The sequence below is a fragment of the Telmatherina bonti genome (assembly GCF_933228915.1).
Source record: "Telmatherina bonti genome assembly, chromosome: 11".
Lineage (NCBI taxonomy): Eukaryota > Metazoa > Chordata > Actinopteri > Atheriniformes > Telmatherinidae > Telmatherina > Telmatherina bonti.
Window position 1 is genome coordinate 12,445,538 of NC_136629.1, and position 25,995 is coordinate 12,471,532.

General features: G+C 41.4%; 1 protein-coding gene across 1 annotated transcript in view; it reads left to right on the forward strand.

Annotated features, from left to right (window-relative positions):
* Nucleotides 1–25,995, forward strand: part of fbxw4 (F-box and WD repeat domain containing 4) — a gene marked incomplete at its 3' end in the record, with an annotated part of 70,489 nt that overhangs the window by 30,606 nt on the left and 13,888 nt on the right. Inside the window, exon 6 of the mRNA XM_079248970.1 lies at nucleotides 16,190–16,255. Within this exon, the coding sequence (XP_079105096.1) occupies nucleotides 16,190–16,255 (66 nt within the window). The remainder of the gene's footprint in view (nucleotides 1–16,189; nucleotides 16,256–25,995) is intronic.

A 25,995-nucleotide genomic window follows, 5' to 3' on the forward strand; every position in this document is an offset into this window, starting at 1 on the left:
GCAACAATGCAGCAATAAGGGGGCAGAGTGTGTGTTCCCACACACTAAATACAGGGCACTTTCTGAGAGGCCCACAGAGCCGAGGAGCAGCACCGCAGGAGGCAGGAATAATCACAGTCCCTCTGAACCCCTCATTACACACTGCTGCATTCTTCATGCAGACGGTGTTACAGGCCCACAGAGACACACCTTGCAGATGCCCTGCACACATACACACACACACCCACACATACACACATACTCATAAAGACACACTATCACAGCACATAAACACACACTGCACAAAAAACTCTCATTACAGGCCGGCCTCATACAGGTGTTGTCTGGTTTACCAGCAGGGATAGTTCAGAGATTTATCTAAGACACCTCATTATCAGAAAAAAAGGCCAAAAACAATGTTTGTTGTTTGTTTTCACAGACAAATAAAAGCTAATTCCATTGATTTAGTCTTTTCTAACTGTAGTTGGTGAATGCTGCTCGCTTTCGCAGTCTATGCTGTTACGATATTGATGATGAAGGACATCAGTTACGGATGGAACTGACATGTCTGCGTCAGGTTTTTACAGATCTGGGATGAGATTCTGTTGTGAATGTTCTCCTAGTACCAGTTCTTTATCGGTTTGTTGAACAGTACTTTGTCCTCTTTCTTGTACATTAAATGCTCTTTCTGTTTACACAACTGTCTTACAATAACTGCCCCATTTGTGAGTTTTTGTCCTCATCTAATATGTTAATAGTTCAGAATACCTGTTACATTAGAGCCAATGGAATTAAAATATCAACATTCTTTCAATATTTTTACCACTAATACGTTTTATCTGTGATATTTACTTACATAAATGTTCAACGTGAAACTGACAACTAGTGCGGTTCCTTCTGAGGTCTGTTTAAGTACAATCAGATGTTAACACACATAAATACACTATATAAGAATAAGAATATATAAGAATAAAATTATAATCAACATAAACATCCATCAACTGGCCGTCAGTCATATCAAAGTTATATAAAGACGCATGAGACTTGTGTAGATTTCAACAATAACTAGCAGGCTTATTTCAGTATTTCAGCACTGGCTTTCATACAAGACTACTGCAAATATTTAGCATAAACATCCCGTTGATGTAGGAATATAATTCCATCCATCCATCCATCCATCCATTCATTTTCTACCGCTTATCTGAAATTGGGTTGCTGGGGCAGCTGTCTAAGCAGGGAAGCTCAAACTTTCCTCCCCCTAGCCATATTTGCCGGCCCGCCCTGGAGGATCACAAGGCGTTCCCAGGCCAGAGATGCAATGCCTCTAGCATATCCTGGGTCTTCACCGGGGTCTCCCTCCAGACGGACGTGCCCAGAAGACCTTACCAGTGAGACATCAGGCGGCATCCTAACCAGATGCCTGAGCCACCTCATCTGGATCATGGGGAGGAGCAGTAGCTATACTCTGAGTCCCTTCCTGTTGACCAAGCTTCTTACCCTGACTCGAAGGGAGAGCCTGGCCACCCTATGGAGGAGACTAACTTCAGCCATTTGGGTTGGGGATCTTGTTCTTTCGGTCACTACCCACACCTCGTGACCATAGATAAGGGTAGGAACATAGATCAGCCAGTAAATTGAGAGCTTTGCCTTTTTGCTCAGTTCCATCTTCACTACAACATACTGATGCAGAGTTTTCATCACTGGAGAAGCTGCATCGACTGTCTGTCGATCTCACGTTCCACTCTTCCCTCACTTGTGAGCAAGATCCCAAGATACTTTAACTCCTCCACTTGGGGCAGGATCTGATTCACAACCAAGAAAAGGCAACTTCATTCTTTTCCAGCTGAAGACCATGGCCTCGGATTTGGAGGTGCTGATTCTTATCCCAGTCGCTTGACACATGGTTGCAAATTGCTCCACTGAGACCTGGAGATTGGGGCCTGATGAAGCCAATAGGACCACATCATCTGCAAAAAGCAGAGACCCAATCCTGAGGCCACCAAACTGGAAACCTCAACACTTCAGCTTCACCTAAAATTTCTGTCTTGAGAAGTTTTTAACAGAATTGGTGATAAACGTTAGCATTGCTGTAGTCCAACCCTCACTGGAAACAGGAGAACTGGTCTGCCTGCAGTCCAGACCTTTCACCAGTACAAAACATCTGGACCATCTTGAACCATGCCAACCAGTCAGTAACACAAACAGATAGCATACAGTGATGTCCTATAGCACACAGACTACAGACTATGTTCCAGACTGTAAAGCATTGGTTAAAAATGAAATCCATTCAATATGTTTCACCACCTTTGAAATAACCAACAGCTTTGTAGCTTTTGTCCAAGCTAGCTCAAGCTGTGTAAATTCTGTACTCAGGTTGAGAAAACATTTTTATGATCTAGTTTCCAAAAGGAGGCCTCCCAAATCCAAACAGAAGACCTGTGCGCTACCATTTGGTTTTTGTCCAAGTGAAATGTGGAGTTAAGCTTGTCACATAGTCTGCAAGAAGCAGACTTTTTTGTTTTTTTAAAGGTCGTAAAAATAAGTGAATAGGTAGTTAACGCATACCAATCGTAATATGATTATTTCTCTGACCATCATACTAAAAAGATTTCTATTTGTTACAAGTCCAGTTTCATCTATCTTTTGTGTCAGTAAAACATGCAAGTTGGTGCATTTTAGGGTCCTTTTCAGATCCGTCACTCAACGCAGACAGCAGAGCAAAACCACCAGAAATCGTGAATTGTATAGTCCACATGCAACCACCAAAAGGAACATATCAGAGAAGAAAAGGAAGAGAAATTGGGAGAAGATGGCACAGAAATCGCCACTTAGACCCCAACAGAAAAGGAGACAGAAGAAGCTGAGAACAACAAAAAATATTATTCTGCTTACGACTTAATAACTATAAATTACCCCTACCAACCGGCAAACGCTGAACTCAATACTGCCCTCTGGTGGATGGACACTATGGCAACGTAAAAGATACATGGAAGGTTGAAGGCTTTGACATACCAAAACATTTGAAATGGACATCCCCGTTTACATATGTAAGAGACCATAAATTGGCTTTAGGTATCTCAAAAACATTTTTCCCCATTTCTGATAGAGACTTGTAGTAATCAAGTGGTCACTACAAGTTACTGCACTTATGTTTTTGAAAGAACCAGTGTGCTGTCATTCAATCATCACGTTGATAGCAGGTGTTGTCATGTTTCTCTGAAAGACATTTTACATAGATGATGTGGATAGTTATTTGTTGGGAATAAGGGCAGTATGACCGGTGTGGATGGTGGTGTTGGGTCCCGCTCTGTTCCAGCCGGGTGAACAGAGCCAAGGGGCCGGCTGAGGAATGTCCTGGTGACCCTGCACACTGGAGACACAAACAGAAGCCAAAAGGACCACAGGGGGTGGGAATGGGACAACAGGGTACAAGCGTGTGTGGATGCATGTGGGTGTGTGTGTGTGTGTGTGCATCTTTGCATAACAGAGTGAATCTGTGAGAAAGAGAGAAAGTGCATGTTTGTGTGCATGCAAATGTTTGCCCATGCATATCGGTGTGTAAAGGTCTGGAGGGAGCGAAGGAGAGGATATTGGGGCTGAAAAGGAGAGAGAAAGTGCATGGGAGAGAAGGGGTGGGTGTGGGGGGTTCACTTGCGCCCTCAGGCCATTGTCTCCCTCCCTGAGCAACATAAAAGCATCATAACCCTGTGAGCCCAGACATATTTAGAAACCAGATAAAAGCACTTTTTACAAACTAGATACACAACAGGCACAAAGCCCGGGGTCAAGCGCAACAAATTAACAACCTTCTTTTGACGGGACGAGCAAGTAGGGGGTGACGGGGCAAAGCTAAACCGCCCCTGGAGTCCAGAGCCAAATGCCTTCACATTCCCATCTTGAAGATGTGAGCTGTTCTCCTGCATTCAAGGGTAATTGGTCCAAAGAGGCAAATATAAATCCTGACTTCTTGTTTATATTCTGTCTTCCTGATAGAAAAGTTCTCCAAAGTCATGTTAGAGTGACAACTGCCATTATGAAGAGTTCTCCAACACTGTGTTAATAAGAGGACAGTCATAATAAAGTCCTCTCGCAACCGTAGTCACCACAGTCATTGTGAAGAGTCCACTAAAATCATGTCAACAAGAGTTTATTATCAGGAGTTCTCTAGTGTTGTGTTTACAAGAGTCACAACAGTTAATGTGATGGGTCAAATGGTTTCTTCTACAGACATTTTCATGTCACGTTCAGTGAATATTGTTAAACTCCTAACATTACTTTGTTTATGATAAAGGTGTGTGTGTTGGAAGGCAATAACTTCTCTGCTGTACTTCACCTTTCTAACATGGAACAAAAACAAAGCAACACAAGCACTAACAAGAATGTTGTCAAACCTAGTCTTTGTTGCACAGGATGCTCTGGTCCGCCAATACGGTTTAGATGTTAACTTTTATGGTTTAAGTGTCAATATTGAAGGATCTTTGATTAATCAGATATGTGTTTAATACTGTGATTAGTTGTGAAATCAAGTGATCAAGTCTTCTTTAGTCAGGACATGGACAAAGAACACCTGAGGGTTTCCCGCTGGGTCTGGCATTAGTGGGATAACTACATCTTTGGTGTCCAGTGGATTTTTATATGGCCTCTTTGAGGATTAGGTTTGGTTCTCACAATACCATCATATTTAATCACATTTGCATCCAATGGGTTTGTCGGCCCAGTGAACTCAGACTCTTTATTTTGTTCTTTGTGAGCCTCCTAAGTAGTTTATATGGGACATCATGCTGTTCTGCTCTGGGAGGCTGCTACTGCAATGGAGTGCTGTTTCCACAAGGGAGGTGTGATTTAGCAAAAGTGCCAAAGGTATTATCTGTAAATGTCAAGTTTTTACCTACAGGACATTCAATTGTAAGAAGATGAGCAGCATTTTTCAGTACAGGGGAATAATGGTGTAATTTCCTCCCTTACAACAGAAAATCAGTGGTTTTGTTTTTGGTTCAAGAAACAAATTCTTTTACATCAGCCATATTAAAGACATATGTCTTGTGTCTTTGGAACTAGAATATGGTAAAGAAAAGCAGGTTACTTCATTCTTTCAGTCAGAGGATATTAGTCAAGTATGCCTGTACTTCCATTGAGAAGGTGTAATGCAGAGGATGTGACCAATGGATACTTCAAAACCATGGTCTAACTGAACAAAAACAAAAGAAAACCAATCTAAACCATTCTTTTCCTGTACCGCTTAGTCCAATTCAGGGTTGCAGGAAAGCTGGAGCCTATCCCAGCAATTAGCAGGTGAGTAGCGGGGTAAAACCTGGACAGGTCACCTATCCATTGCAGGGCCAACATAAAGAGAAAACCACTCGTGCTCACAATCATTACAGGGAGAATTTAGAGTGACCAATTAACCTAACATGCATATCTTTGTGGGCAATAGATGTAGAAGTGGGAGGTTGCTGGCATACCTGGGGAGAACCTACTCATTAGCAGGGCGAACAAGCAAACCCTGCACAGAAAAGCCACTATTTGAACGTAACCCCAGCTGAAGCTTGAACTAGGAACTCTGTTTGCTCTGATCATGTGGTGCTAGCCATCCCACCACTGCACACCCCCACAAATTAAGCTCACAAATTTTAAACTTTTGTTTTCTTTTTCTAAAACAGACTCTGCCATCACAGCTAAAAATAATTAAACTACACCAAATACAATGCAGCAGAAGGAAATCAAGATGGCAGATGCCTATCACCAAGATCAATAAACTGATGTACGCTACAGCAGCAGTGATCTTAAGGGAATTTTGATTTTATGATCAACAAATGGAACAAGTTGAAGACCAAAGTCAAGGCAACATTAAAAGCGGTTAAAAAGATACCGAGGCAACAGTAAGGTGCAATGAAGAAAGAACTTCAGAAGAAATACACCAAACTGTCCACACCTGGATCAGTCAAAGACTGGCAGCTCTGGTCAACTGTTCAAGAAAATACCCTGGCAAATCAAAAGCCAGGCAAATAATTTGGATATTCTCCACTTAACCACCGTAAAGGTTTTCGCTGTGGGAGGAATTAATAAAGACAAACTGTCATAGAGATTAATGCCAAGGAAACTGCAGAAGTTACAATCAGATATCCCATATACCAAGTAGGTTCTCTGTCCCACAGCTACTCTGCATAGGCTGATCATCACAAAATCAGAGTAGCTATAAATACCAATTCTGAGTGGGATTATAGGAACCAAGCTTAATGAAAGGTTAATATCAAGAAGTCTCACCAGAAGCTGGAAAAACCTGCCTGGGAAACAGCATAGCCATGGAAGGACTAAGTGCCTGGAATGGAGTCCATGAACGTACCTCGTGGGTTGAAAGATCCAGAGGAAAGTAGGAGATACCTTCAGAAATAGTGTTGGGGTTTTTTTCTTGAGTTTAAAAACGCTTGTGTAAAGTTATTGTTACTGCAGGATTGACTTTTGCTTTCTGTGTTTGAGCACACCTGAAAAGCCTCTGACTAAACACACTGTTTTTTAATTGTCCATCATAACCAGCAGCTTGTGCAGCATTTTTCTCTGGACCATAAGTTCCAGGGGTTCCAGATTGATCCCCAGAACAGACCCCGAACCTCTGGCACAGTTTGTTTCTGGTTCTGGTTGTTCTGCCCCAACAGATGCTACATAGCAGATTTAAGGGTGCATTCACATCAGGATTGTCTTCTAGACTCGGTCTGATTGAGGACTGTGCTCAGTTATAGGGGGGTGTATCCATTATGAAACTGCTCGATGAAGACATTGAAGGATCTCAGCTTCTTCCAGAAGTTAAGTCCTGTCTTTCACAAGATGAGCTGACATCAAACATGAGATGTCTGATGTCATCTGGGGTCAACATATGTACTGGAATGAAGGGAAACTATACATAATTATACACTGTCCTTCAAAAAACAAAAGAAGCCAGAAGGTCAGGGAGCATGAGGCATAATTTTCACTCATGGACGGAGTATCCCAAAGGTTCTCAGTGGGGTTAAGGTCTGGCTTATGTCTGAGAGAATGCTGCTGTAATCATAGCTAAAGGAGATCCAACAGATTTGATTTGAAAGAATTTATTTTGAATGTATATCCACAAAACAAAACAAAAAAAATAAATTATTTGGGATATCAAAACAAACATTGAGAAAGAAGTGGGCAGAAGTAAAAGCTGGTTAAGTCACACCCCTTTGTTGTGATGAAATCTTTCTCTGTTCTGTTTAAAATTGTTGATCAACTACATCAGCAAAACACAACTGAACTACTCTGATACAGACCCAACTCTGTTGGCATCAGAATGATGCTCTTTATTATTCATGTGATTAGCCTTTGAAGAGCTGCCTTACAGTGCCATACCGATAAATCTATCAGAAACCGCTACTATCATCTATAATCTGTAGTATAGGATATTGTTTTGTTGTCGTGTGCACTGATTTGACAACAGGTCCAACATCAGGGAATTATAGGCGATGGTTTTGGGGAAGGTGTGTGTTCTTGCTGCCAATTTATTAACTTCATCTCCTATGATTGAGTGTATTGCAAGTGTGTACATGCTTATGCATATCAGTGATTTGTGACTCAGTGTGTAAGTGTCTGTGTTCCCACTGAAGACTCACTTAATTTGTGTTACCCTGTCACACAGGCCCTTAGATAATACAGCCAGTTGATGAGGTTACCCAAACGGCAACAGAGGCCCAGCATGCTGCTAATGATGATGGGGTGGGGCTAGTGGGGGTTGGGTGGTGGGGGGCAATTGATGGGGTTAGAAGAGGGATACTCTATTTGGTCAGAGATATGACTGTGTGTGTATGTACGTGTGTGTGTGTGTGTGTGTGTTCAGGGGGGACACCTGACCCACATTAGGCGACAGATAAGTTTTGACCTTCGCAGCTATAATATCAGTGGAAACTCCAACCCCAGATCACGCCAGTTGGCACTTCAGAGGGGTGAGGGGGCGACCAGAGGAGAGAAGAGTGCCGTTCCCTCGTTGTATAGATGATGTCCCCCCCAGCCTTCATCTGGCAGGGCTACAGCCCACTGAGGGGTGAGTAATGTGAGTAATGGAGAGTAATAGGGTCCAGATAGTGAGTGTGACCGTAACTCTATTGTATCCTGTGTCAGCAGGGTCAAAGGTCACCCACAGTGCATACTGGTCCCGGCCTTGCCCGACCCATTTGGGCCCTAAATGAGTTTACCCAACACTAATTACAGGAATCTGCCCATGGGCTGCTCTGCCTAGCAGGCCTGACAGCTGCCTCAGTACCTTACTTAGTCCTTACCTCCCCTCCACTACCACAACACTGTGCTGTCCCACCACCCCTTCCACCCACACACAAACCCCAGTCGCCATCATGTGATGATGCCAACTGCATCCCTCAGCTCAGCTTGGTTATGTGTAAGCTGCAGGAAAATATTTGTTTTAACCATTTACCTGACCTGATACCAGCAACATAATGATCTCAGTCAGTATAGTTATCAAAGGTTTCTCCGGACCTTTTATACTGGGGTGCGTGTCCTGGTTTAAGAGGTCTGTGCCCTGGCATAATCTCAGGAGTTGACCATCCAGTAGTGAAGGATGATGCTCTGCAACCCCAAGTCAGTATGTTGTGTAAAACCTGAATTTAAAAAAAAAAAAAAAAAAAAAACTATTCAACTGAATACACTAACAATTTTCTGCAGATCAGTAAACTAGAAAATGAATACACTATTTGATAAACTTTATAGTTTTTTTGTTTTGTTCTTTTCTTCAAATAGTTATTTTGGATTTTGAGCCTGCAGCATGTTCCAAAACAGATGGGACAGGGTCATCTTTACCACTGTGTTTCACCATCTTTCCTTTTAACAACACTCGATAAGCATTTGGTGACTGAGGACACTAATTGTTGAAGCTTTGTTGGATGAAATCTTTCATATTCTTGCTTGATGTATAACTTATGTTGCTCAGCAGTTCAGGTCTCTGGATGGTGCCATCATGGATGGTGCCATCACAAATGTCCATGTCACTAACACGCCCCCCCATGCTGGGGCATGTTAGTGAACTTTTGAACTTTGCATTTGTAACAACTCGCATAGTCCTTTTCCTTTATGGCCCGGATGACACAACACCTATGTTTTCCAAAAACAATTTGAAATGTGGACTCGTCAGAACACAGCACACTTCTCATCTTTGTGTTGGTCCATCTGAGATGAGCTCTGGTCCTGAGAAGTCGGTGGCATTTCTGGGTGTTGTTGATGTGTGGCTTTGGCTTTGTGTGGTTTTAACTTGCACTTATAGATGTAGGGACAAACTGACAAGGGTTTTCTGAAATGTTCCTGAGCCTGCGTGTTAATATGCTTAACAAAATAATGTCTGTAATTAATGATATACCACCTGAGGGATCGAAGTTCACGGGCATTCAGCGTTGGCTTTCGGCTTTGCTGTGCAAAGATTTCTGAAAATTTCTTTTTGATGATATAACAGACTGTAGATGACAAAACTTTAAAAGCCCTAGATGCAATAGTACATTGAGAAACATTGATCAGAAACTGTTAAACTATTTGCTCACACAGTTGTTCACAAAGTGATGAACCTCGCTCAACCCTTGCTTGAGAACAACTGAGTCTTTCAGGGATGCTCCTTTTATACCAGATCATGGCGCTCACCTGTTTCCATTTAACCCGTTCACCTGTGAAATAAACCAAACAAGCGGTTTTTTCCCAGTTTTTCTTGTTCCATCCTTTTTTTTGGAACCTAATGCGGATATTAAATTCAAAATAAGTGAAACTTTGTAAAAATAAAAGAAGTTTAGCAGTTTAAACACTGAATATTGTCTTTGAAGTGTATTTATTTGATGATTAGTTAAAAAGGATTTGCAAAACCTATTCTGTTTGTATTTACATTTTACATAATATCCCAACTTTACTGGAATTGGAGATGTCATAGTAACGAGGGCAGAATTGGGTTATCTTGGATAGCAAAAGCAATTTCATTAAAATCCATCTCCAGAGAGCTCTAAACTGACTTCTGTGATAACTCACAAGTTGTGCACAGCAGCAACATGTATGAGCTGATCAAGCTACAAATATCATGATGTGCACAGAACAGCACTGAGTACAGGAGGTGGTACAACAAAAATATTAATTTAGCAATATGGCAGTGCTTCTTTTTCCATGAATAATGATGATGCTTCACCTGCTGTAGGGTAATAGCCACGCTGAACAAAGGGAAAGGATCCTAACAGCCTTAACATCAGTGGGCTCAGTCCTCTCATACAGTGGAAAACATTAACTTAAGTTCCAGTCAGTCACAGATCATAAATTAAATGTGCCATTGATCGACTGATTTGTAATCCCTGAGCTTCTGACATGTTCACTGGAACTCTGTAAATGTTAGTACTGCAGTAACAGAATATTTGGTCTCAGCTGAGCTGATTTAGTGAAAACAATAACACTCTGAACGTGACAGCTACATGTGACATGACTCCCAGTCTGTTAACTGGTGGATGAAGGATTCTTTCCTACTGTGTTGGGCCACATAGATACAGCAAGGAGACAACTAATCCAATGGCAGTAAAAACTGTCCTCTGAGCAGCATAAACGGAATATCAGCTCTTGGATTTTACTTTCTTGGGTCTTTTCACAACATTGCCTCATGAGAAGGAGGCTGAAAATATGTGTTTTTATGAACTGAATAAATTAATTTTCTACACATTTGAGTTCACTTTAGGGTCACGGGGACACTGGAGTCTATCCCAGCAATTAGCAGGCAGGTACACCCTAGACAGGTCACCAGTCCTTTGCAGGGTCAACCCAGAGAGACGAACACCCACTCATGCTAACAATCGCTACAGGGAGAATTTAGAGTGACCAGTTAACCCAACATGCATGTCTTTGGACGGTGGGTGGAAACCGGTGTACCTGGACAGAACCCATGCATAATCGGGAAGAGGCCACAGTTCGTAACTTCCCCCCCAGTTGAGGCTCAAATCAGTGACCTATCAGTAAGGTTGTGGTTCTAACCACCTTTCCACAATGCAGCCCTCATTCAATTCATTTCAATTTAATTCAGTTCAATTCAGCTTTTTTTTTATAGCACTACGTCAGAATAAAGTCACATCAAGGTGCTTTAGAGACATGATCAATTCAAGCTAATTCATTGTGATCCAACAAAGACAGATCCACCCCAGTCCATTTTCTATCGACTGTGTTCATATCGGCCATCTCATACAGATAATTACCCAGCTAAGGAAAGATAAGCTGATCTCTTGATGTTTTGTTGCTTATAAGTGTGTGTGTGTGTTGGCCTTGTGATGAGTTTATAACCTGACCAAGGCACCCAGCCTCTTGCTCAGTGACAACCAGGATAGGCTGCAGTCCACCATCAACAACCCAGGATAGAAAGAAGTGCGTATTGAAAATGAATGGTTGGATCTCTCTTGGATGGCTACCTTTTATTAACTTTTTAATATCTCTCTGCATCTGCACATCCATGCATAGTATTTTCATCCAGGCAGCAGCAGTTATCACTAACTACCTCACTGAGTGTAAAAAGTGGGACCTCCCTCCTGTCTATCAAACCTGTAGGAGGGCAATAAGTCCTGAGATTCAGCGCTCAGTCAACAGAAGCCCCCCTGCCTCTGAGTCCCTTGGTCACCACCCACCCTCTACAGAGCTTCTAAAGCCAAACACACCCTGTCAGCCTCCCCTCAAAGGTCTCCTCCCCTCTCCTTTCACAACTCTCACCCTGGTCCGAATGTCTGGCATTCAGTGGGAATACCTGGGCTGCTAATTCCAACCTGCCACTCCAATCAAAGGATAACAAGTGTTGTAGTTTCCTTCTTCTGCTGGGAAACAAAGTGTGATGAATAGAGGCAGACACAAAGAGGGCTGGGGGGTGTTGTAGAAAAGCTAAACGTGCTTATTTGGTTTTGACAAACACTTTTCCTTACAAACGCATGTTCTCATTATTACACTGATTTGATATTGCTGTTATCTTTTGCCATAGTGATAGATTAGTCCTACATAAGTATATCTAACTGTCAGGGACACATCTACAGAAACGCTGTAACATCAGTAATACATGCTGTTACTGGTCTCACGTTATTACAAAGATTAAGCTTATTCATCATGACTGTAACTGTTAAATCCTTTATCAAAAATGTTACAAGTATTTATCTGCATTCATTCTGGACTTTCAATGATCATTTTTTCCTTTTGTTTGACAATAATTTCACTCATGTTGTTTAAAGGGGTCCTATTATGGTATTTTAAGTTTTCTGAGCTTTCTACAGTGTTGCAGTGTTGAATCCTCATCAGACATGTGAACGACACTGTTTTTTATCACCTAAATGCATGTTTGAGTTTGAGTTCCAGCACGCTCGCCATTCGGTTTCCATGGCAACGAAAAATGCGTCGTTTTAGAGAGTTTTTTCTACTTGGAAATCCTTGTGACGTCCCGGGGGATAAGGTTCGGTGATTGGTTACCTTCTACTGGTTAACAAGGGCATGTACAAATACATCAGGCGGGTGGAAAACGTGGGATAAAGTTATTTCCAACGATGGCTGGTGAGTTTACCAAAGAGAGACATCCTGCTGCATTCGTAGCTGTGGGTTGCTGTTTTCCACTTCGTTTTCAGGGTCTGATTCAGGTTCCAACATGTAGGGCTGTATGCTATGTGTTGACATTGTATTTTGTTTTTTTTTATTGATTCATATTAGCCTAATCCTTCTGTTTATGAGATGTTACAATGACGGCGAAAGCAGTTGCGGTGCGCGCTCCCAATGTAGTGCAGTGGCGGGAGGCGGGGCTTAATGCGGAAGAGTCTCAATCCACTCGTTTTGCCCACAGGCTGATCTGACAGCCTACGGAGAGGGTCGGTCTGAAGTAAATAAAGCCATTTGTGACAATAACTCGATCAATCCCAGCCCTTCTGTTCTCAGAAATAAAAATAAATTAGCCTGAAAGGCACATAATAGTTCCACTTTAAGTGTTGTTTACCAGAACTCTACCACCGTTTACAAACATGAACTACAATCAAAGTTTAAATTATATTAAAGCTCTTTTTTTTTTTTTTTTTTAGCTTTCCTAGAATTCATTCAACCCTTTTTTATTAAATCATCCACAGTTTTAATTAGAAATTAGTAGATGTAGTAGATGAAAAAATTATTTTCTGTGCATACATTTATTTTATTCCATGGTCAGTGATAATTCTAAGGACAAGTAGCGTGCATTTTTTTCATATAAAGGCACCCGTAGTTCGGCGAGTTAAATCACTTTTAAATCCCTCCTTAATGGGGCGTCACCATAGCAACACGCTAATCAGCTGATTCAGATAAACAGTTTTCCAACAGGTGAATGAGGGAAAAGCGCCATGGCATGGATTGTGAGGCGCAATTCAATATTTTTGGCCAAAATAAAACATTTGATGAATGGAAAAGTGAAGTGGTGAGCGCCCCTCCGTTACCGGGCGTCACCACAGCAACACGTTTATCAGCTTGTTCAGATCAGCTGTCTTTATACAGGTGAATGAGAGAAACGCGTTTTGGCTTGACAGTGGTTGTTTAGCATAAAAAGTACATGGACGCCAACATTAAATAGTTCCTGTACATATTTATATTGCATGCATATTTAGCAAGTGTTGTAAAAAAAAAAAATACAAATTTGTGGTGTTCCTCTGCAAAGTCCATTATATCTATCTATCCATCTAATCCACGGCTCCAGAAGAGAACTTCTAATGTAACATTTCCTGTCTTACCTTGAGCAAGCTGACAACTTCAACTTTAAGACAATCAGGATGATGGCCGCAGAAGTGGGCAAGCTGCTTAGATGGTCATTTTTTTTCCACTGGAGGCAACTTCTGATCAGCATTTACTGAAAAAGTGTTTGCATCTTTCCTGCCAAACAGCGGTTTCTGCTATTTGGAGCTTCAGTCCCTCAGATGATGACGACCAGGAGCCTGATTTGGAGCATTTGTAATTTTGAGACCTTGCAATAGGTATCATTTGCTGCCTGGTCCCAACGTGCCACATTTTACTGTGATTGATAGGGCGCCAGCCATAAGACATCTTCATGCTGGTGTGTTGGAAAACTCTATTGGAGCTCTGATGCCATCTCCAGATTGAAACCTAATGTAACTGGGATGTCAGACAGGCTCGAAAATGGCTACCCAAAAAGAACAACACCACAAGACAACAGTAGACAGTAAACATTGGCAGGACAATTTAACCAACATCCTCTACCAAGACCTTCCAGAACCTGCAAAATGTGTAAATCCGTTGGGGTGATAATCGGATACCATGTTCCTCAGCTGGAGAAGGGTCTGCAATGAGGTCCTGCCCCAAGTGGCAGAGTTCAAGTATCTCAAGGACTTCTTGACCATTGTTCATGAGTTAGGGAAGGATGGAGCACAAGATCACCAGGCGGATCGGTTTGGTGTCTGCATTGATGCGGACTCTGCATCAGTCCTTTGTGGTGAAGAAAGAACTGAGCTAAAAGGCAAGGCTGTGAAAATACTGATCGATCTACGTTCCTACCTGGCCACCCTTCCTCTGAAGGTTCTCCCTTAGAAAAAGGGTGAGAAGTTTCTCATCCTGGAGGGGCTCGGAGTAGAGTCACTGCTCCCCCCATTGAGAGGAGCCAGATAAGATGGCTCGGGCATCTGGTCATGATTTCTTCTGGAGGCCTCCCTGGTGAGGTATTCCGCGCACATTGCTATGGGAAGACCTAGGACACACTTGAGGGATTTCATCTCCCGCCTGCCCTGAGAACGCCACAGTATTCCCTGAGATTAATTGCCAAATGTGGCTGGGAAAGGGGAGTCTGGGCCCCCATGACCCAACCCCAGATAGGTGGTAGAAAATGGACAGACAGAATGTAATTTAATAATTATGTTTTTCCTTGATGTAAAATACTAGCATAATATGTAAATGAATGTTTGGTCTTTAAGATATGTTCAGTTCAAGATAGTTTCATCAGACAATATGAATAAACCCAATGCAAGACGCCCACTTGCCTCGTGTGTAACCCGAGGTTAGGAACTCCGGGTAACGGTAGACTCAGCATTGACCCTTGCTGCTTGTCTTAAATCTATGTTTTGCGCTTGTTGTTGTCATTTAAAAGATATTGCCAAGCTGAGTCACATTGTGTCACTCTGAAATGGAAATTATTCTGAATGCTTTCATTTCATCACATCTAGATTGTAATTCAATGTTCACTTGTTTGAGTCAAATCTTCAAAGCTCTGCCTTGTCACTTCATTGTTAACTTAGTTGCTGTGGCTCAACATTGCCTATAGATGTAATTTCAATACTTTAGATTTAACTTCTAGAGCAATACATGGTCAAGTATCAACTTATATCAAAGTATGTCTGCAACCATACCACTCCAGCATGTCCACGAAGCCATGTGATCAGGATCAACTGGTCCCCAAAGCCATGTGGTCAGGATTAACTGGTTTCTGAGCCCATGTGATCTGGATCAACTAGTCCACGAGGCCATGTGATAAGGATCAACTGGTCCCATGTGATCAGGATCAACTGGTGCCTGAGGCCATGTGATCAGCATCAACTGGTCCACGAGGTCATGTGATCAGGATCAACTGGTCCACGAGGCCATGTGATCAGGATCAACTGGTCCCCAAGGCCATGTGATCAGGATCAACTTGTTCCTGAGATCATGTGATCAGGATCAACTGCGTCGTGAGGTCATGTGATCAGATCAACGTGTTCCTGAGATCATGTGATCAGGATCAACTTGTTCCTGAGGTCATGTGATCAGGATCAACTTGTTCCTGAGATCATGTGATCAGGATCAACTGGTTCCTGAGGTCATGTGATCAGGATCAACTTGTTCCTGAGATCATGTGATCAGGATCAACTGGTTCCTGAGGTCATGTGATCAGTATATTGGGCTGAGCTCATTGTTAAAGACGAAAAGTGACAGCGTCTTTGCAAAAGTTGCTTAGAGATCTATGCCGGTGATCTATGGAAGGATGAATGTATGGATAGTCAGTGTGTAACAGTCTCTTCTATGGTTTTAATAATTGTTGTGATCAGAAATAACATTTGTTCTGTTTTAGCTACAGTGTAAAGATTTTGTTTCCTTTTGATATATTCCAGATAATCCCATTTGTCTGTATGTTTTCTTCCCTTTTTTTTTTTTTTTTTTTTTTTATTGTTTGTTTTTGGTTTTTTTCTAAGAAGTTGTTTTTCTGTCTCTTTGTTTACAGCTCCTTCGTAACCGGCACTGCATGCTGTGAGAATTTCTCCCCTCTTCGTATTTGGGACGTTGAGCGGTAAGTGAGGAGATGCTGTCATCATGTCGTATCCACTAACTCACTATTCTTTGTTTTAAGGCAAATTCATTAGATGGGTTTATTTTTAATAAAGTAGGCAATCTGCACTATTTTGAATGAAGTTCAACCAAACTCACTGTTTTGCTTTTCATTACTTTGTTTTACTTTGGTAAAACGGCAGTGCACCTTATGTATGACCTGAAGACAAAAATAGCTCCATAATTGAGGCTACACTTTATATTGTCGTGTACCGAAAAATACGGTATACTTGACTTATCGCCCAGCTCTACTTACAGCACAGAACGAAATCAACCTCACAGCAATCCAGACAAAGAATTTCTGGAGGAGACTCAGCTTGTGACAGATTTCTGTTAAAAGTCTTACACTTAGTTTTGTTAGTGTTTAACGCACTGATGCATAAAATATTTTGAAATAAATGCAATATTTTACTTCTACAGACATGTACAGAGACACTTCTCTTTCTCTTTAATATTATTTTACTTATTTATTTGATCTGCTCTACAGAAATATGTATAAAATATTGTTATATTTATATAATAGAAATATTCTAAAATTTGAATTGTATAATTTTATTGTCCTGTTTATCACTAAGGTAAACTTGGTAATTACATGTACGTGTATATATATATATATATATATATATATATATATATATATATATATATATATATATATATATATATATATATATATATATATATATATATATAATATGACATTTTATACTATATTTGCTCATCCTTCGGTGAGTGGCAGTGTGTCGTGTGACTCCTAATGACCACTGAAGTGGCAAAATTGCAAATATACCATACTTATAAATATACAAGAAAACAATTAAAGAATAAATAGAATATAAATAAACAGATAAATGAAATAGCCTTTAAATAGGAGTCCACTGTGGTGGACACAATGCATCAAAGGGTTAAAACAAAGCGGAGACTAGAGAAAGCATTTTGGATGCTGTTTAAGCTGTAATATTAGTGTTTTTTAACTTTGCCCTCATGTTTATTCATATATAGAAGGAAAATATCTTTCAAACAGTGATGTAATTATTATGTTTAAAAAGGAAGTTTGAAGCATTAGAATAAAACTGCTTTTGTTATTCCATCATGTTACAGAGAGCTTAATATATCATGAAAAATATATTGCAGAAAATATCATGAAAAATAAAAAAGAGAAATTGCAGCAAATGATATAAAAAGTCCTGTGATGGACTGGCGACATGTTCCGAGTATACCCTGCCCCATCGTCCCATGATTGCTTGGATAGACTCCAGCATGGCCCACAATGGGGCTAAGCGGTATAGACAGTAAATGAAAGGTATAAAAGGTCAACATGTACTGACCACCTGCTGCTGGTCTTTATCACAGCAGATACGAGGGAGCCTTACTGGAAACAGTTGCTTGTTTTATTCACCTGCAGCTACCGTCAGTCAGAAGATGCTGCCAGGGAAGTGAAGGATGACGGCATCCTCTACTAGTGCTGTGAGAGATGTTGCAGATTTTTCCAGGTGATGAAATGTTGCTTTGGATCATTGTTTTACAGGTTCTGCAGGGTTTTCCAAACTCTTAAAAGCCACAAATTTACAAATCTGCCTTTAATACCTGAAAAAGTCCTTCAGGTTGACACTTTTGGTCTCCAGTTGTATCTGAAATTTTGTCGGCTTAAAGTTGTCCTCTGTATTACTTTAAAATGTGACGGTGGTGAACTAATGTCCTCCTGTTCCACCCCGACCATTATATTGACATTAGGAACTAATTGTCACTGACTTTGAGGAGAGAAATGATGGGAACGATTAACCCGACACACAAGAAGCTACGTGACGGTGTCTCGAGGATTGGAATCCTTGAATAAAATGGGAAAATGCTAATTTAACATTACATGGCTGGACAAAGGGTCCTTGTCGGCCTGGAGAACTCATTTGAAGTTCGATGCACATTGTGCAAGAAGAACATTAAACTGGGAACGAAGGGGATCAAAGCTTTGGAGTCACATGAGCAATCAGTGAAGCGCATAGCAAACTGTGTTTATGTCTGAGCCGTCAGGCATCGATACCCAGCAGACAGCATCAGCGGTAAAAGCCCAGCAGTAACATCAGCTAAAGCTGGCCTCTGCACAACATTTGGCTGTACCCGAAGCGTCGGAGCTGAAACGTTGTGGACGTTAAACACCGTGCAATACTGTTGACATTATCTTACTAAGTGCAGATGAACCTGTGTGTTTGTGATTGACCGTGTGTACATACACACCCAGGTCAGTGTAAGAATCACTAATAAAAGGCATTTTCTTACATTCAAGGAGTCTTTCATTTTTGCCATTGAGGAATTAAAAAGGTCTTAAATTTAACCCGTAGAAGCTTTCCGGTCCAATAAACTCATTTTCTTTTTTTGAGTTTTTCTTTTTAGTTTTTTTTTACGTTAACATTTTTTTATCACTCATATGGAATCGGTAAAAGATGCAGAAACACGCTGTTGACGTGTTTTTCTGGGCTCGCTCTCGTCTCAGAACTAAGACCTCGAGCTTTGGTTGGTACCATAAGGCAAACAGCGAGCTGGATAGCAGTGGTAACCCTTGCAACAGGACAATAGGCTTTCATAAAACCCTGACTCCCATTGAGCTCTTGTCCCTTTGATTTTAATTTCATTTAACATTCTCTTTTTCTCGCTACTGCAATTAATTCTTCTTTAAATCTTAGCAGGACAAAGAAGTCTTATGATCACCCATACAGAGGGTGATCCTGCACATAGGGGATTATCCAAGCAACACCCCAAATTTTTACACTGTTCTCACTCTTGGCCAAACACAGCGAAGGGAAAGAATGAAGAAAGGACCCTGACAATTACTCCCCACCGCCAACATTTTCTTCTGTTACTTAAAAAAGAAGCCATTCTCTTCACAATCCAATAGTCAGGCTATAATTCCTGACATTCCTGAATCTGAAAGGAGAGGCGTAAATGTCATTGAGGTGGAGGCTCCATGTGTGCTGCTGCTGCATTTTGAAGGTTGGCATTGATTGCTGATGGTTCTTCAGCAGTCCTGCCCTCCTCAGTCTGAGCTGGGAAAGCTCACATTCCTGCAGGAGCTGCTCTGCAGAAAGCTCTGAGATGCAGGGTTAATTGGGTGGACATGCAGCAGGTTGTGCAGCTCCCTCTGTTTGTTTTAGGGAGTTAAACCCTCAGCATGGCTCCTTTTCTCTACCTGTCTGATGGCTTTAGACAAAAAGACTTGTTCTCCAGTCCCTCCGAGGATCCTGTTTTAGGGCTAAGCTTGAGTTAAAAAGAGCTTCCAAGTCACAAAAACATACACATTGCTTCTCTTCTGCTCTCCCAGCACTAATTCTTCTAGTTTTTTTTAAACATTGTCAATTCATTAATGATTCCTCTCACAATGTGTGTGTGTGTGTGTGTGTGTGTGTGTGTGTGTGTGTGTGTGGCCCCTGAAGCCAATCTGGCCCCTGCAGTGAGGCCAGACAGGCTGAAAACAGCAGTTCGACTTTGTGTGTCACACAGCCAATAGCCTTTCATAACAATCACTAAGTCTGGGCCTCCTGAGGCCAACAGAAGACCCTTGTCACCAAATAACCATCTCACTGCAGGTCGGACTGATTCAACAGAGATTTTTAATGTAGAAACTGATTTTCTGGGGGCTTATTCACCCTTAGAGGTCTGACATACTTATTTACTTTATTTTAATTACTTGTCTATCTGTCTATCTGTTCATCCATCCGTCCATCCACTTACCTCCCAGACTGCAGTTCAGACTGCATCTTATAACCAGACGAATTACCATGAATCAAGATTAACTTTATACTAATAATAATAATACATTTTATTAGTAGAACACTTTACAAGACACCTTAGATGCTCTACATGTACACAGGTAGTGGAGAAAATATTGGTCAGATAAAAAGAAAGAAAGAGAGAAAACAAAAGAAAAAGTTCAAATTTGATAAGACTTCACATCCAAGTCAGTGGCGAGTATCAATCATTAAAACCACTTTTGAAAATGTGAGTTTTATTGGTGATTTTAATGCAGATTGCTCTATGCAGTTTGAAGGTGGCAGAGTTCCAGGGGGGTGAGGAATGTTGTCCCATCAGGGGGAATCTTCCCCAGCCCATTACCACCTCAACAGAATCCTTCATTCTTGGTGTGATGGACTGAACCAGGTGGTGGAAACATTCCTCAGAGGTTTTGCTCCATGTTGACATGAAGCATCACACAGTTGCTGCTCGTCCATGTTCCACCACATCCCAAAGCTGCTCTGCTGGATGTAGATCTGGTGACTGTGGAGGCCGTTGGAGGACAGTGAACTCATCGTCATGGTGGAGATGATGTGAGCTTTGTGACATGGTGCATCATCCTGCTGGAAGTTTCCATCAGAAGATGCTACACTGTGCTCAGAAAGGGATGGACATGGTCAGCAGCAGGACTCAGGTAGGCTGTGCTGGTTAAACCAGGTCATGCTGGAGGAGACCAAAGTAAGACAAGACAATATCCTCCACATCATTACAGTTTCCCTCTGGGATTATTAACGTTTAGTTTCCTTTTTGTTCTCCCATCAGCAGCCTGAAGCGTTGATCCAAAGCAGGATGGATTCATACTTTCATGTTGTTTCCATTTCATTCTGATTGGCCGTCTGGCCATTTTCAGCATTTTCTGTAAACCCTAGGGATGTTTGTGTGTGAAAATCCCACTCAGACCAACAACCATGCTATGTTCAGTCTCTTAAATCCTCATTTTTTCCTCATTCTGATGTTCGGTTTGAATGGCATCTTCACCATGTCTGCATGAGTAAAATACTGAGGCGCTGCGTCGGTCGCTTATAAGGGCTGTTCTATGTATCAGCTCATGGTCCGAAGCTGTTTTATGCTTTTTGTGTTTTGTTGTCCTCCATCGTCTCCCAGAAGTGTCCAGGGTGTGTGTGGTCTGTAGGGAGACAGCTGGCGTTCTTTCTCGGTCGGCCGGTGTAAATGTCTGATTGAGGGGAATGGTGATCCGATGACACGCTCCACTGCTCTCACCACCCGCTGTAGATCCTTCCTGTTCTCTGTGCAGTTTCACCCACTGCAGCAGCAGGTAAGGATGCTTGCTATTGTTGAACAGTACAAGCTGGTGAACAGGTGATGAAAAGGTTTGTGTAGCTTAACTTCCTGAGAAAGAAGTCTTTTTTTTGGTCTTCCTCACCTGAGAAATCCTTGGTGTCCACATTTCTAAGATATTTCAGGTCAGCAGAAATGTGGACACCAAGGGGTTTGGAGCTCTGCAATCTTGACTTTTTTCCCAGTGAATGGATTTTACCGTGATCTCCTGAAATTCCTAAAATTTACTGGAATGTCTCAGGATTTAGAGATGTAGGTTTTTGGACGAAAAGTTGTCAAATTTTGAATATCTTCCCAGTACGCTGACGTGTTTCTACTAAAGTGGGATGATCAGGGACAAACGGTAGGAGGAGAGATACCCTTTAGCTCGGTTGTCCGTAGAGTTGGGACCATTTAGATCCAATATTGGTATCAGACTCAGATACCAATGTGATCCACAGATCAGGATGAATTTTTATTCTTATAAGTTCTTTTAGAAAACATTTAAATTGGGGCGGCTGTAGCTCAGCAGGAAAAGCAGTCGTCTTCCGACTGGAAAGTTGGGAAAACAAGTCCAGGCTTCCCCTGACAATGTACCGAAGTGTCCCTGGGCAAGACACCAAAATCCCAAGTTGCCCCCAATGTGCCTATCAGGCTATGAGTGTGTATGAAGTCACTTTGGATAAAAGTGTCTACTAAATGACTGTAGAATAGAATAGAATATAGAATAGAATAAAATAAAATAAATGTATCTCTCTTATTGAGACAGGGTGGGTGGTTTACTACAGCCTAATGAAACCTCACAAACCTAACAAAAGCAGTAATGACAGTAATCACAACAATGTTCATTCAGATTGATTTGGTATCAGAAAAAAACTCAAATCGGACGATATCTAAGTTTTAGATATGAGGATTGGATCGAATCCCCAAAAAAGTGAATCTGTGCACCTCTGGTATTCAGTCCTATATTGTAAAGCTTGTTACATCCTCCACGAGAAGCTTCGTCTGCAGCGAGGCAGAGATCACTGTGGGGGATGTCTGTGCTTTCATCTGCAACAAACCTGGTTATTTCATGTTTGAGGAGAAACTTTGTATGTGACAGGGCGAGTTGCGCACACAGCTGGCTCCATGTGTTTTAATGCAACGTGTTGTAAAAACGTACTTTCTCACCACCTTAATCAGCTGTTTTATCAAAACGATCTCTATAACCTGTATCGCTTCACGCTTCTCCATATTAACCACGCCCACCTCAAATTACAGGGCAATGGTGGCATGGAATACATTACTGGATTTTTTTTATTTCAGAAACAATATGGGGAGCTTTAAAAAGAGGCTAAAATTATTTCTGTGGGTTCATCAAAAACAATATTGTTGAGGTCCTCTTGTGTAACATTTATGTTGAGAGCGATGGAATAGGATCATTTCTTAACATAGAAAGTGGGATGTAAATATAATGCCCTTCTGTTGGTTGTATGTTTGAACTTGAGCAAGTGTTTTTGTGTTTGGTATTTGGGTTGTTGTTGGGTGTTTGTATGTATGTATTTTAAGCTACTTATGTAATAAGGTGGAGACAGCAGCTAATGGGGTTCTGATAGATAAAACAATAACAAAACAACACAAATGTCCAACCAATCACACAATACTTTTCAGATCCCCCCCGAAAAAAAAGTTCTGCCAGCCTGATGTGTTGAGAAGTGTCTTCAACCGCATCCTTAAAACCAAATGACGTTGTTTTCCTCTTGGAGCCTCGAGATCAAGAAAGAAGTTCTCACTTCTCGTGGAGGATCTAGCAGGCTTGACTGGCAGTTGTCGCCATGTTAGTCTGCAGTCCCTGTGGTGGGTCATTAGGTCCCTTTATAACCAAACCAACAACTGAGTCCATGTTCATGGCACAAAGTTAATTATGTTTATGTCAGACTATGTCAGACAGAAAGAATGCTCAAACTTTTTTTTTGCTGCTAAATGACAGATAAGGTCTTTCGGCAGATTATATCCCGCTGCCTGTGATCACACACAGTCTGAGTGTGAGGCTCCCTGCTGTTTAACATTGCTTACCTGCATGTTGTTCGACGCTGACTTGAAAGTCTTTGAATTGATTTCAGGTCCATTTTATAAAAAAATCTAGATTCTGGCTTTTTCTCTGGCTTTTTTAAAAAAAGAAAATTTAAATCTGAAGGGTTTAAGATGGTCATGAACATAATCCTGACTGGAGATTTGAGATGCTGAAGTTATCTCTTTTTCTTGGTTCTTATTTTGCCATCTTTATTTATTCTTAGGGCACATTCACATTAGCCTTTTTGATTCACATCCGAGTCTGTTTGCTCTGAGGGTCCGCTTCATTTGGGGACCTGTGAATGCGCCAAACAAATTCTGATTCGAACCAAAGAAGCGGACTCGGTTCACAAGTCTCGGCGCATTTCAACCGAACCAAAGGTTTGGGGCTTTTGACCAAAGTACAGGGTGAACGCGATCTCAGTCTGAATGGATACGCCCCCCTACAACTGAGCCGAGTCCCCAATCGGACCAAGTCTAGAGGACTATCCTGATGTGAATGCACCAATAAAACAAACTTTTGTATCCTTTAGACGTGAATGGATTCCTTTTTGTGTGGCATGTGCTAAGCTTCTTGGCTGTAGTTGTGAGGAGAAAATGAGGAGTTACTGCACCACACACCTAAACTCAGCTTCATCCCAGACTCCCTGTCAGCACTGACTTAGTTCTGAGACCCTGGCAATGAGACAGCTCTCACCAATACGGCACCCTGTGAGGAAAGTCCTGGTCCAATAAAAAGCCCCCCGGGGTACGGGCAGGGGATTACTCGCCCAATCCTGCAGATTGAGCTATGGGGCGAGGGTGGGGGCAAGAGTCAAAGTATGGGGCTTCTCTGTCGCCAAGGCCAGTGGCCTCCTTTAAATGGTTGCTAAGAGGCAGGTATCACACATGTGAGAGTAGCACACAGTCAGAGTCATGGAGGGTATTATATGGCAACAAAGAGACAGTTATTCTCCAATAATCAAGAGCTGAGGGGCAAGTGGTTGAAAGTTGTGATCACAGGGACATAGTGTTGCTGAAACTGAGGTCACACACATTTTCCCAGCCTGACGCCCAAAGGCTCAGATGATGTTAAATAAAAATGCTAAGTAGAACCAAATATAACAAATAGAGTAAAAGCTTTGTTTCATCACCTTTTTTATCAGTTGCTAGAAACATCAATTTGAGAGGGTAACACCATAACCCCAATACTAAATGTAAAATACTGGTAAACTGGGGACAAGAAAGGTTATTCAACACCACAAACATTCCTGCAGTGTGTATCTGACATACTGAAATCAATACGTGTGGTTGGATGAGTTTTCAAAATTATTCTGTTATTCTTATCATAGGAACAAAATATTCCCATTTCCTGATCATGGAATATTCTCCAAAACGTTATCACACATTTTGTGCATTTGTATAGTAGGGTATCGCATTCGATTAAATGCAGTGATCATTTAGATGTTTATTACAAGATAAACAAGTGTAGTGGCTGTTAAATGGGTTGATTTGAGAAATAGCGCTTACATACAACTTCAACACCATCCTAAAGATACATTAGTTTTATCTATTAAAAAATAATGTCATTGATTAAATTCCTATGATTGTTGATAATTTATGCCCAATCCGTGGTTTCCAGCAACATGAGTTCAATGCGCCTGAACAGCCTGAGCGTTCGTTCATTCTGCTTATGGTTTAAGTCAGTAAAAATTTTTACAGTGACAGCAAACTTTGGATACTATCCCAAAAAAAACAAACATTTTCTTGTTAAACTATGATAGTTGTGCTCTCATGTAATGCCATTTATGTGCAGTGTGTAAGTTCAACACTAACATCCACCGGGGTCAGGTCACAGGTGCGACAAACTCTTCTTCCAGCTTTCCTGGGGGGTTCCCAAGGTGCTCCCCCACGAGCAAAGAAATGTTGTCCTTCCAACATCCTCCCTCTGGGTCTTCCCCAGACCCAATGGGACATGCCCAGAGCACCCTGGAGACATCCAGGAGGCTTCCTGAACAGATGTCACCTTTTCACTCATAATAAAGTACAATATACAAGTTTACAGTCATAATCAGCAAGACTTATGAAGTTTTTATAAGTCTCCCTGCTTCAGGCTCTTCTGACTCCTTTCTTTTGATAAAACCAAGGTTTAGGTAAATACCAACATACACTAATCTGGGCAAATACCAGAAGTAAACTGTCATTTATGTGGTGGCATCTGGGGGCCTGTCACAGGTAATTGTAAAGAGAAAATGGTCATTTTCTTAAAGCTACTGTTCTCTTCTTAACAATGTCAAGAAGTCAGATGTGGAAAAAAAGACTGGAGCTTACTGACAACTCGCCATGTTAAGCTCGACAGCAACGTGGAAACACTTTTCTCCTGAGTGTACTGAACTTGTTGGGAAGAAAATCCTTCTGTTGATAAGTTTGACCCACTTCTGTCAAATGTTTCCGTCTTCTGCTCTCCCAGGAAGTCTATGTAAACCCGGAGGTCTCAGACAGGGGTGGTCTTCAAAATTTAAAGGTCACTGTTCTTCGTATTCCAAATCTTTCTATTCTTCATATTCCACATCTTTCCATTCTTCGTATTCCTCATCTTTTCGTTCTTTG